The sequence below is a fragment of the Oenanthe melanoleuca genome, chromosome 1, assembly GCF_029582105.1.
Source record: "Oenanthe melanoleuca isolate GR-GAL-2019-014 chromosome 1, OMel1.0, whole genome shotgun sequence".
Taxonomy (NCBI): domain Eukaryota; kingdom Metazoa; phylum Chordata; class Aves; order Passeriformes; family Muscicapidae; genus Oenanthe; species Oenanthe melanoleuca.
This window is the reverse complement of record NC_079333.1, coordinates 79,392,633-79,406,025: the sequence shown is the minus strand read 5'-3', so window position 1 is coordinate 79,406,025 and position 13,393 is coordinate 79,392,633. Positions and strand designations below refer to the sequence as shown.

The 13,393-nt window shown below is 38.7% G+C and overlaps 1 protein-coding gene across 2 annotated transcripts in view; it reads left to right on the top strand.

Annotated features, from left to right (window-relative positions):
• The window catches only part of LOC130251611 (cohesin subunit SA-2-like), a 54,095-nt gene that overhangs the window by 25,689 nt on the left and 15,013 nt on the right, over positions 1-13,393 (top strand). For both annotated transcript variants that reach the window (XM_056488507.1, XM_056488424.1), the window contains exons 14-24: positions 1,848-1,955; positions 3,881-3,989; positions 4,811-4,928; positions 5,790-5,893; positions 6,326-6,418; positions 6,504-6,593; positions 7,582-7,785; positions 9,341-9,417; positions 10,367-10,454; positions 11,451-11,528; positions 13,246-13,338. In XM_056488507.1, the coding sequence (XP_056344482.1) occupies positions 1,848-1,955; positions 3,881-3,989; positions 4,811-4,928; positions 5,790-5,893; positions 6,326-6,418; positions 6,504-6,593; positions 7,582-7,785; positions 9,341-9,417; positions 10,367-10,454; positions 11,451-11,528; positions 13,246-13,338 (1,162 nt within the window). The remainder of the gene's footprint in view (positions 1-1,847; positions 1,956-3,880; positions 3,990-4,810; positions 4,929-5,789; positions 5,894-6,325; positions 6,419-6,503; positions 6,594-7,581; positions 7,786-9,340; positions 9,418-10,366; positions 10,455-11,450; positions 11,529-13,245; positions 13,339-13,393) is intronic.

Sequence of the window (13,393 nt, the reverse complement as noted above, 5' to 3'; positions counted from 1 at the left end):
GACTTCATAGATTGGACATATCAACCTGCTGTAGCTGATCCTCTTGTGAGCAGGGGTTTGGACCAGATGATCTGCAGAGGTGCTGACCATCATCAGTGCTCTACGATTCTATGAATCAATCTAGACTGAGTGGTTCAGTCTAGATCACCATGTGTTGGTGAAATTTCTTATATTCTAAGCTGTCCACTGGTTTGGAAAAAATATATGTATAGAGAAAAAATGACAAAGACATCTTAATGGAAACTAGTGAAGGAACTGAATAATAGATTGACATCAAAAAGCATGAAAGAAACATTGTCAGACTGTTGTTTTTTTTCTGTAAATTCCCCATAGCTTTTTAATACTTATTATATCATGTCTTTTATTCCTGTAAGTGCTCTTTGTTGTCATTTTTGTTTTACTCTCACTTGTTAAATTTGTAGAAGTTTAATAAATTTGGTCATTCGTGGCTGCACAGGACACACCACTGCTTATTCATTTGCTCTAACGCACCATAAAACTATTTTACTTCTTTCATTTTGTTTAACATCAGTAAACACATTTTTACTCTACTTTCCCAGTTCCATAGATAGTTAAATGAGCGACATAAATATTTTCCTTTATGCTGATTTCTTGATATGTATTCCTTTGCACTTCCTGTACATTCTGTCACTGCAACTATATGGTCAAGGTAATTGCATGTTTAAAGAGTCCACCAAAACCTGCTTTAAGTATGTAAGGCAGCTTTTATTTCACATTATATTGTGAGACTGATTCATCACTTTTGGAGACATACCATTAGCCACTTGCATTTTAATGGATGCTCCAGTGATACTCTTACCTAATGTGAGCTCACTTCTTTTTCAGTCAGGTTGGAGGATATTTTGGGGCTTTGTGACTTGTGAGGATGCTAAAGGATGTGATGGGTTGGAGACAAATGGGCAAGCATAGGAAAGATCCTCAGTTACAGAGAGGGTGTTGGACCACAGCTGTAGATGATTTTAAAATGTTTACTACTCGAGGATTGAATGCAGTGATCAATAAAAACCCTTTCCTCTCCCCTAGGTATAGTAAGTATAAGGATCTCATATGTTGCTCTCTTATTCTCTGAAGTAGCCTAGTCCAGTGACATTGTTGTAAGAAGCAGGTATTTGGAAACTGTAATCCTTGCTTTGGACTTCACTGCTCTGGTATCTCTTCATTGGGTTGCTCAACCTTGATGCTTCAGTTTCTTTTCTGTAAATATTTGATATCAATACCATTTCTATCTCTCAGAGAGCATTCTAGGTTTACTAGTTGGCATGTGGTGTTCTCAAGATGTGTATGAATGAAAAAAGTCATGACTTTGAATTGTTTGTGCAGGGGGCTCACAGTGTGCCATCAAGCATGTATTTTGATTTCTTTTTACATGGGACTCTAGTGTGATAGAATGTAGGTTTTAAAATACTAGAATAAATAACTTAAAAATAATTTGTACTACAGAATGAAGGTTTCTTGTTATTTCTTATCTTCTATGGTGAACATCTAAGCATAAAGTAAACGCATGATTTTCCTGTTTTATTACTATTGCTCTTTTCACTGTGATCACTAATCAACCATAATTATACTTTAAATTAATGTTCGTGTCATAATGCAGTGGGCCTGATTTGTCATGGCTTACACATCTGTTTCTCTACACAGTGAGTAAAAGAACGCTGCCAATTTTGTTTGAGAGCATTTTTAAAAATGCCCTACAAAAATTTGCGCATAGCTGTGCAAACAAGTTGCCTGGTTATGGAGAATCAAATCTAGTAAAAGCTGGACATAGCATTGATACTATTCTTTGCAGATAAACCTGGACTATAACTTCCGTTGTTATTTTTGCCTAGGAACTGTGAGGATGTGTTATCAGCTGAAGACTGTGAAATGTTATACCAGTTTGTTTATGCCACTCACCGTCCGCTTGCAGTAGCAGCTGGGGAATTCCTCTATAAAAGGTGGTATCTCTGCCTGCCTACTTCTTGCATAGTCTCATTTGGTTTGGAATGAAGGTGGATTTATTTAAGGGGGACATTAAGCATTAAGTTTCCTTCTGAAAGTATATGCCAACTTTCTTGTGGTGAATCAAAAGAGAAGTGCAGTCTGGGGGTAATTGCATGCTTTCCTGCACAGACCTGAAACAATAGATGTGAGAAAAGTTGCAAGACTAACATAGGGAATAGGAAACTGATTGATCCACAAGTACCATGCTATGTTGAGAACATGCTCTCTTTCTCTACTTTCTTTTCCTATTGCTTTGCTTCTTACAAGCTAATATGTCACCTGGCACCTGCTGGGTTTTCATAGTTTGGTGATTAATCACAAAAATGGCCTCCTCCCTTTGGAAGTTGCCTTATACATTGTAAAGGCTTTGAATAATTAGAGATGCAGCGGATTAAAAAGCCCTCCCAATTTCCTGTCAGGTTAATGAAATACAAGTTTTATCTTCCCCTGGAGTAACTCCTATAAATGGGCTTCTTATAACAATGGTTGCATGAAGTTGAATGGAATTGGCATGCTAAAAAGGGAAGTGACAAATATTGTGTCTCTATGGCTGAGAGAAATAACCTTGACTTACAAAAAGGAATGAAAATAAAAATATTTAGGCAAGGAGGGAACATTCAGAAATAATAATAGTGTTTCCACACATACAAAATCTTGTCTTTTTCTGTCTAACTGAAATATTGGCATTCTGGAATTTGTGGCGCTAAGTCCAATAGAAAGACAAATGAAGAGAAACTTCTGTTTTGATGAGTCTGCTATTAGATCTGCTAGACGTAGTCTTTTGTGTTGGTCCTGATATCCTCTTATAAATTAGATGTTTCTCCTCTCAGAACTCAGCTGCATTTTGCTACCAAAGTGATTGCCCTGATAACTTAACGTTTTCTACCCAGTTTCCCAGTGCCTTGTGGACACCTTGACGCTGTAGATCTGATCCTTTTGCCCAGTGCTTCTCTCCAGCACGTTTTCCAGTATAAAATGTTTGTTTTGGAGTGAGATGATAAGAGATGGTTCCCTGGTTATGCTGCTAAGTTTTAGTAGAAATGCTTATGCTTTCCACCCCTGCTGCCCTTTTTTCTTGGTTTGCACAAAATTTCCTCCATGTCTGCATATTTTATCTTAGGTTACTTAGCTGGCATAAATTATACCAGCAGAAGCTCTTCCTGAATGCACAAGCTTTTGCTGACATTTAGTAGTGTGGTCCAGCTCTTAAATCCAAGCTGTTTAGGCCTTATATTAATCTGCAGGAATGGCCTTCCTGTATTTATCTTGGGATTAGCACTTTTTGTGCTACCCACTTTTTGTGGGTAGTAGTCAGAGTTATTTTGGATAAAGGGGGAAATGAAAATGGAAGTGTCATACTGTGCTTCATACTTCGAACAGAAGAGGAAGAGCAGATTTTCCACTGTATTTGTGTCGTTAATTGCCTCTTATAATAATAGGATGCTATGCTTTCCTTAAGAAGCTGCAGTTCCAAGATGCACTGTGATGTGAATAGTGGCTGTGTAGTAATATCTCTGCTGTGTTGTTAAGGTTTAGATTTGGCCTAGAGCAAGCCTCTTTTCAAGCATGAGTAAATGCCTGCCTCATTGTATGATCAGTTCTGTGGAATCTGCATTCATCATCCAGAAAGATGGCAGGGTACCTGTGAAACTGTCAGAAATAGTCTGCATCCACAAGGAGAGCATATCTCTCATAATGGAAAACAGTCTTTTTTCTTTTCATCTTATTAAAAAATCGAATGAGATTTGGGGTAAATAAGTAGACATTTAAGAGAAATACAGTCCTTGTGATCTAGATCTTGACAGAATTAGTGTTACATTGGTAAATGAGTGTGAGGAGAATGTGGCAGAACTGGACTGACTTGCTTTTCTTTTGGCAGGCTGCTTAGTCATGAGGGAGATAAAGAGCTTCAGCCCAAAGGAGGAGGAAAGTTTGGGGCGAGCACTGACCAATTGAAAAGATTAATACAGTTTTTCCTGGGGAGTGAGGTAAGAACAGCCCCTGCAGTAAGCCTTTTAAATCCAGTGTTGCATGTTAAATCAATTATCTTCTTGCTTTTGACGGCAGTTTCTACTGGTGAGCTCTGAAATATGTTATGTTCAAAATGTTTTTACTCTCTAGGTTAAGTTTTTAATAAAGCCATTTCTGTTCTGTTGAATTAAAACTAATTTACAAATGTGCTAACGAAGAGAATCAGTGCTGAGGCAGTTTCTGGAAACAACCTGAAAGACTACTGCCACAAGTGAGGGTTTTTTGGTTCATGTCCATGTCTCTCTGGAGGCAAATGTGGGTTGCTGTACTATGGCTCCATGCTGACCAAAAACTGTAGTTTTATTGAGAGTTTTATCAACCTAAGTGCCGATAAACAATTCATGGTGTAGCTTTTGCAGTGGTGCATACCTCTGTCTGGCCAAAGTATCTCAGACACAGCAGTTTTGAATCTTTCTGCATAGAATTGGATAGATGACTTGCTTCTAGTCCTGTGACTGGATTTTTGGCTGTTACAATCAGCAATATAAACCAATACAGAAGCTAGTTTCAGAGATTATTTAATATAAATTTAAATTTGTATTTAAAAAAGAGAAAATTAAGTATTTTTTGTCTGCCTTTCCTGCTTTTTAACTCCACTTTCCTGCTATGTATTAAATTGAAGACATGGCCTTGAACTAAATATGTTGGAATACTGCATATGGTTATATGTGTGAATGACAGAGCTTTGTCACTGGACACAGGGAGAGGAACATATGAGGAAGCTGTATTTCCCTTAGTGATGTGTTTACTTCTATAAACTTGTGTTTTTATTCGCTAGCTACACAAACATGTTGCGTACCTAGTAGACAGCTTGTGGGACTGGGCAGGGAAATTCCTGAAGGACTGGGAGTGCATGACCACTCTTCTATTAAAAAATGCTGAAGAAGTTGGAGAAGGTGGGTAAGCAAAGAATTTAGTTTCGTCTGAATGAATCTCCCCATGCTACTTTTTGAACCTTGCTTTAGGTAGTTTAGGATCATTTCTCCAAGTGTCGTAAAGCAGATGCAACTCAATGGACTGCTAGTGTAATATTTATATCAACATACTTGTTTTATTCAGTATTTTGTATTTATGTAATGTTTGTTTAAAACCTGTGCAATAAATACTTGTGTAATTAAGCCATAATGGTTATGTAGTGTTCACTTTGTTTGTCCAAAACGTTAGAATCTAAAACTATTAATAGGTTGAAAAGCAGTTATTATCAGGCTTTTATTCATACTTCAAAAGAAATCAAGTAATGTGTTGGGTTCACTGATATCTAACATTAGAGGGTTGTTTTGGTAAAATTATTTTGAAGTGAACTTTAAATCTTTAAAGTCTCTTCAATAAATCTTTAAAGTCCCTTCCAAACCAAACCATATGATTCTATGAATAGTTGTTGTAGTAAAACTGGAGTTGGTTGTGTGATTAAAGTCAATTTGTAGATCCAGTGAGTTAGAGCATTTTGGTACTCAAAGAAGATTTGTCCTAAATGAGACACTAGTCAGTAGGAGACCTCATTAAAACTGCCTGTGTTTTTGCAAGTCCAACTGGCCCAAAAAGTTTAGCCTTTAAGGGATTTGTGGTACTCAGTAAATGTAGAAAATAACTTCCTTTAAATGAAGTCAAACACTCTCTAGCTGTTTATTTAGCAGCACTGTATCTTCCATTCTTTAATGTCCTTCCACAGTTCCTCAGGTAAATGAGTAGGCTTTACATCAGTTGTTGCTGCATCTTCACTTTTCTTTTGTCTGATGCTGAGACTGATTTAATTCCAGCACTGAGTGATGCCCAGGAAAGTGCTCTCATTGAAATCATCGTCGCAGCAGTCAGAGAAGCAGCTGAAGGTCATCCTCCAGTGGGCAGAGGTGCAGCCAAAAAAGTCAGTGCATCTTAGTCTTATTTATTGTCCTGTCATCACATTATCTTTGCCTTATGTACTTTGCCAGAAAGCTTGTTCCTAGTTGCAGATGTATTGTAGGAAATAAAGCAGCTTATTTTAATGTTGCAGTGTCTTTTCACCTCTAAATCTTGTTAGAAGTGGATGTTGAAGGAGATGAGCGTTAGAGAAGAGCCACTTGAAGCATGTTATTGATAAATTATGAGCATTTTATCCATGACATTTATCTGTTCAGCAATTTGCATCTAATTTAAAGTTAACCAAAAAAAAAGGCATCTGGTTTTCTTCATGGAAAAATGTCTCTATCTTAGCTCAGTATGCTTGAGACAATGCAATGAGTTAAGCTTGGGTTACATGTAAGATTCCACTCAATCCCAGAGATTTTATAATTGAAACCAAATGCTTTATCTGCAGATTTTGTCAGTAAAAGAGAAGAAAATCCAATTGGAAGATTGTACCAAAATTACTGAACACTTTATTATGGTGCTTCCTCAGCTCTTGGCAAAGGTAACTAACAGCTGCTCTGTGAATGCATGTTAAATATTTCATTAAAATTCCAGCAATGTACTCATATCCTGTTTTTTCTCTACAGTATTCAACAGATGCACAAAAAGTGGCAAATCTTCTGCAGATTCCTCAGTATTATGATTTAGATGTTTACAGTACGGGACATCTAGAGAAGGTGAATAGGAATTGGGGTAATCATTTCATGTGGAATTTACTAAGTTTATGTGACAATGTAGGGAGTTTAATGGGATTTGGAGCAAGTAGAAAATTGTTGAAATACAATGGAATGGTCTCATACCTTAATGAGGGTGGTCTTATTCAGGCTTTACTTTTTGATTTGGAACTGCAAAACAAAGCCTTAGTGCTTGTCAGTTCTGATATGGTGTGTCTGGCCTTGGTGGGTACAATTAGTGGTTTTGTGTGTTAGACCCAGCCCTGAGTTTTTTCATTCCTGGCTGGAGGGAGGGTGGGTTATGCCATGTGTCTTAAGTTGGTGTCTCCCAGGACTTTACTACAGAATAGGTTTCATTTTCTGTGAAGGCTGACTCCCAGCTGCTGGGGAATGACAGTAACTGAAAGATAAGAATGGAGATAGTATATCTGCTGATGGGAAAGGGATGGTCAGAAACAGATAGATGAAATCCTCAAAATAGCTCAGCATATTCTTAAGCAGGGATGTTTACAGGGAGGCAGTGTTAGGCAAACACTGAGGTTAATTTCAGTCCAAATCTTGAACTGGAAGAGAGCGAGTCAGCAGAATGGCACAAGTTCCTCCGTCCACTGAGGTTGAAGACCCAGGCACTGACATGATCCAAAACATTCTCCAGTGATGGGGAAGACAACTTCCATTGTTTGAAGACAGACCTGTCCTTTAGGAAGGCATCTTTTATTCCCTGTGTAGTACTAGACATGTGTTGCTAAAGTAGAACTTAAAGCAGTTGCTTCATTATTTAGGAAGATCCAGAGACATAATGATGAAAGAGAGCTGTAAACACAGAAAAAAAAGTTGTGTCCTCTGATCCTACCACTCTTCTCCTTAGACATGCTTTTGTTTAATCTTGTTTATATGACCCATGGGGATATATGGGGCCTAGTGAAATTTTTTGAAGTGTAAGAGGATTTTTGTACAATTTACCTATAACTACTCCTTTTATTACCTGCAGCATTTGGATGCTTTGCTAAGAGAGATAAAAGACATTGTGGCCAAACACTCTGACATGTCTGTCCTTGAGGCTTCCTCCAGGACTTATTATATCCTCTGCCATGAAGAAATTTCCATCTATAGCCAGGTGGATTGTGCTCGAACTCAAATGATAGATGAGTTGATCAAACAGCTTAACCAGCTACTAGATGGCTTCTGGCAAAAGGTGAGTGTGACTCGTTGAGGGGTAAGCAGACTGTTTCCCTAGGAAAAAAAAGGGAAGACAAAGAAAATCAAGGGGGATATTGAACTTTTCTTTGCCTACCGTTTCTTCTTGAAGGAAGTAGAACTCTAAAAGATGGATTTGCATCTCTGAAAAGAATGGTTCCCCGCATTTTAAGGAAGCAGTTTTATTTTGGCAGTATTTTTTGGCAGGAATAGAGTTAGGAAAATAGTAAACAAGGTAGTTCACACCACCAACAGGGCATTGTATGTCTTCTGGCAGGCTTTTATTGGATGCTTATGTTGTAAAATGTATCAAGCCAAAAGGTCCCCTAACCTCAGACTGGAATTATTTTGTTGATCTCTGCCAGTTTGGGAGAGTGTGTGTATTGTGAGGAACAAAATTGCTATACCAGATATTCTGGACCTGAGGTCTGTAATTGCTGTAGTCCAGCACTGTGCCAAAGATACTATGTGCAAAATCAGCTAATAAGTGCTGTCAATCTACATGTGATGAGGCTCTTCCCAAAAAGGTACAGTCCTGTAGTTCTCCATATTTGACTGTACATAGGATGCCCTTTGTGCTGTCACTTTGGATGTAGGGAAAAAAAACGAGAAAACTTCGATCTGCAAGGCAGATTGTATAGCTTTGAGGGTCTTTGAAATAATGACTTTCCCCTTGAAAGAGGACTGCAGTCTCCCTCAAAGCTTTTCATTAGGTCTAAAAAGCAGAAACAGCTGGTGGGGATATGAATAGCTTGCTGGCTGAGCTGAACAACAGAAGCCTTCAGCTGATCTGATCAACTGTGCCGTCATGAACAGGTGTCATGCCATGGTATGAGAGTTAACACTGGCAGGTTTTTATTGGACACAGGGATATTGCAAAATGTGTCAAGCCAAAAAATCCCCTAACCTCAGATTGGATTAATTTTATTGGTCTTAAATAGAGATCTATGTCAATGTGGGAGAATGTGTACTTATGAGAAACAAGATAAGTGCAAGACCAGGGATTCTTCGACTCCTCCGTAGTGTGATCTATATCTAAATAAAGAGATTTTTCTCTTGGAACTCCTCCCTTCTAATTCCTGGTTGTATATTTCGTCCCCCAGAATCACATAGTATACTTGTGGAAACTACAGCAATTGCATCTATGGGAAAGTATTTAATATATTTTTAGCTATCTTTGAATGTGATCTGGCAGCTGGAAGCAAGGAAGGTCAGCACCATGTGAACACTTAGCTTTCCAGAGATCCTTAACAACTGTGTGAGGGACCACGTTAGACTAATTGCTACTTTTTACTCTGTGTTAGCAGTTCTGCAGTCTAGGGGGACAGCCATTGGTTTATTAATGGCAGGGATTTTCCCTTACACAAAATTTCTGTGCAGTTATGTTGTTTTCTTTTGACTGTAGAGCAATAAATGAGTAGCGTGGTTAAAGGTAAAGATTAAGGAGGGCTGGAGGAGAGTGATCCAAGCTTGTGGGTTGGTTGGGAAAAGAGCACAGTAGAGAAGCCCACACTGGCTAATTCCTTTCTCTTTCTCAAACTTCCATGATTTAGGAAGGAGGATTTTGTACGGACGCAGGAGAAATTTCCCGGATGCACTCTACTTTGAGAAGAGTAGCAGCTTTTCATAAGTGAGATGCTTATTTACAGTTTATGTTCCTATATACTTAAAGTGTCAGTCTTATCCATGCAGAGTGAGAATTGCTTGGGGGGTTTAGTGGGGTTTTTCACAAGAGAATGAAAATGATCCCTATGAGAGGTGTTACAAGGTTTAGTTTCTTCTTAATAGAACCGTACTCTTGGATATGGAATTATTTTGGTACTCATTACTGAGCATCAGCCTAATGTGGCTGAGAAATGTATGATAGAGAATTGAGATGTCAGAGTGGACACAGAGATCCCGTCTGTGGGGATCTGGTTTTTTTTCCACAGCCTTACTGACAATACTGGTGGTCAGTCTGAACAGGGTATAGTGAATGCTGTCATTCTTTGCAGCAGGTGTAATGAACTCTTTATTTTTAGTTTATCTGATTGTCTTTTGTTAAGAGATGATTTCTCAAAACCTTGGTTCTCCAGAGACTGGTAAATTGTCATGCAAGATAGTACAGAGGTTGGGGAAGGGGGTTGGGCCTTCTTCTCAATATGTCTTTACCTGTCCAGTGTGCTGGGGCTACTCTGGTTTTGCAGAGAGAATACTCAGGTATTCTTGAGTTGAGAATACTCAAGACTATTAGAAACAGTCTCTTAGAATGGGCTGAGGAAATTGTTCTTTAGACATTTTTGGGCATTTAAAGAGTATGCATGAAGTATAGCAAAAGATACAGAACTCAAGCTTCTTTTTCATCTCCTCATAGCACTGCAGTTTTGTGATAGGAATACAGACTGTAAAGCTGTGGTCTAAAGACTGCAGTGTTAGATGATAAAAAACTAATTTTTTCCCCTTATAATTAATATTTAGTTGTTTAATGTTATTGCTATATATCATATGAAGGCAAAAAATAGGATACATTTAAACTGTTTGATCAGGTGAGTCTTCCTTTCTTGCTTAGTGTATCATTATTATTTCTTTTTCACCTTCAGTGCCCATGATCTCACCAAGTGGAATCTGTATGAGAAGACTTTAAGGTTCCTGATGTTTGAAATGGAACATGGCAGTTTACCTGTTCTGGTGAGTAGTTAATATTTAACATTGAAAAATGTTTTTCTTGATGAAAGCACAAAGAAATACAAAGTATTAAATGTTCTGTGAGACAGGAAGATACTGTGTCTGTTTCTCAATCTGGGAAATTGATGCTGTCTTTGGTATAATGTTGTTGGAATTTGTAAATTCATGCCTTTATATTAATTAATGTTGGAGATATTTCAGATAATCATCTGACATCTGGATTGATCCTTTGTCATGTTCAGTACTTCCTGTGATTGCACAGTCTCAGTTTCAGTACATCTGAAATTGTTTGGAGCATGAGGAACCCCTTTTAGATTGCATGTAAGCAGAAATTGGAATACTTTGGATCTGTTGCTTACATGCTGACTCTTGTAGTATTTTATAATTACCAGTTATCTCAGCTGCAGCCTTTGGGTTATCTAGTTGCCTCACCTCAAACATGGTGTGAAGATGGAGTTGTGTGTTCTAGGATTGCAAGGTGAAATACTTCAGCAGTTATGAATGCTAACCAGCCCCTGTTTGCAGGAGAGAACTTGGGGGGGGTTTTTGGCAAGGAGTGAAGTTTATTTGAGTAGAGAGAGCCTGCAGCCAGTGGGCAGATGTGGACCCCTTTAGATGGAGCATCAGAGCACCAGGGTTTGGCTTCCACTCTGGAACTGGCCTCTGGAGGAGTCTGCCTTTCATCAAAGGCTTCAAAGAAATCCCAAGGAGCTAGGCTAAAGTGAGCCTCTGGGAACACACTTTTTGATATGTGGATTGCTTTCCCTTGAACTCATCAAGATGTCAGAGAAGTTCTGCAGAAGCAGCACCTTAGTGATGAAGTTTCTCAGCTTGCTTGTAAATGTAAACCTGTTAAATTTATTTTAAGGATCTAAATACAACTGGGAAGAGTTCAGGCAAGCAGCATGCAGAATGTCAGGCTTGAATGCTTTGTTTAGTCCTAAGCTTTTTGCTGCTGAGCCTTTCATGTAAATAAAGGACATGTGTTTTTATTTGCAGATTATCCTACCAGCTCTCCAGTGCACATATTTTTCTCTCCTGTGGCAACTAGCTGAAGTTTCAGAAAATTCTCCCAAGGTTGGTCACAGATGTAATTTTGAAAACCAGAGTTGTGCTTATAGAAGTTGAAGCTAATTTTCCTGTTCTGAGATTTCTCGAAAAAGCAAGCTTATAAGAAGATACGTTGTCTATTTTCTTGAGGAAACTGAATTGAATGGAGGAATTTTCTCTCTATCTTCTTCTCTTTTTTTTTTCTTTTAAACTCTGTGTGCTTTCCAGTCTGTGCAGGAACAATGGTTCACTGCTATTTTTACTGCAAAACATGTGCATCAAATTCCTAGGGCTTGATGGAGATAAGGAGCTTGTCTCACTGCCAAAGAGTTTGTTGTTTTCTTGTTTTAAGCAACAAAGAATATTCAATGGAAACTCCAGGGCATTCTGTAGCTCTGTTTCTTTTTTTATTTTCTTGATTTACGTACATATGAGTGTCAGAAAGGTTGAGGAAAGTGGTAATTTTCTCATTGATTGACTATTTACTTTCATAATTTATAAAGTACCAAGCTCTAGCAGGTATTTTAGAAGAAAGTCTATTTTAAGACAGCAGAAGGGAAAACTCTTTTATGTTTTGTTTCATGAGTGAATGTGTACCCTGTGGGGCTCCTCTTCATGATGGCTTCTAACTCCACTGAGTGCTGCTTTGTCATTCTGTCCCCTTCCCTGGTGCTCCTGTGCATGCAGGACAGGGTGCTGACATGGACATTTGTGTGAGAAATGCTAGCTGGGAGTTACCCATTTGGCCACTGATTCACTGCCTATTCCCGTCCCATTCCATGCCTGCGTGGATGTCCACATCTCTCACTGCTCCAACGTGTTCTGCCTTTCATTCCAGACACAGTTAACTCGACTTGGTAATGGGGCAGCACATTTTTTAATTTGGCCTTTCATATGGGAGCAGATTTTGATTGGATGCAGATGTGACGGCCCACTCTGCAGGGCCAAATCTGGATGTTGGCAGATAGAGAAGTTCCAAGAGCAAAAAGAAAAAAAAAATCCTGGACAGCAGCTCTGTTGTTTCCCCCTTGCTCCTCCCCTATCAGTGTTAAGGCAATGTGCTCCCTCTCACTTGGTTCTCCTCAGCAAGTCCTGAGATGGATCCCTTTTCTTACAAATGTAGAGCTGCATAGCATGAAATTTGGCTCTCTTGTAAGGGCATTCCTTTTACACTGACAGCTCAGAGCTCAGTGCAGCTGGGACCTGGTGGAGGATCAGAAAATCTCTTGTGTGGTTTTGGGCAAATCAAATAGTCTCCCATGCTGGATTCATTTTAACAAAGAGTGGTGTCTTAAGTTTCTGAGTGCCAAATGTGAACTCTGTTGCATTTGTAATCATTAGGGGAGGAGGGCAGAAAGCCAACTACTGAAGGCAGTGCACACTGAACTTTAGGTGGGATGAACCAGAGGTTTTTAGGACTCTACTTCCATTGTTATCACTGCTTTATACAGATAAGATGAAGTGAATAAGAGAATACATGCTGCCTTCCCTACAGATGGAGAAACAAAGAGTTTGTGACTTGCTGAATTGCAATGGCATCAGCAGCTGTGACAGATGCAGTTGTTCATGGCTAGTAAGCTGTTCTGTGAAATGCCAGCTTCTTTCATCATGTCATCAGCTGTGCTATCTTAAGTGAATAATATGAGTAGAAGAAGGATGCAACTGTTGTTTTTTCTGTAATTCTGTGTTGAATTATAGTCTCTTAACATATTGGTCCTTTTGTTTTTCCTAAATGTGTTTTTAGGAGACTCTTTTTCCACTAAGAAGGGAGCTGAGACGTTTCAATCAGATTTGCACATGCTTCCTTCACCATAAGGAAAAAGATGTAAGAGAAAAGGTTTGTGTTTTTCTATCATTTAAATACCTGTGTTTTTTTTTTTTTTCAAACTGGT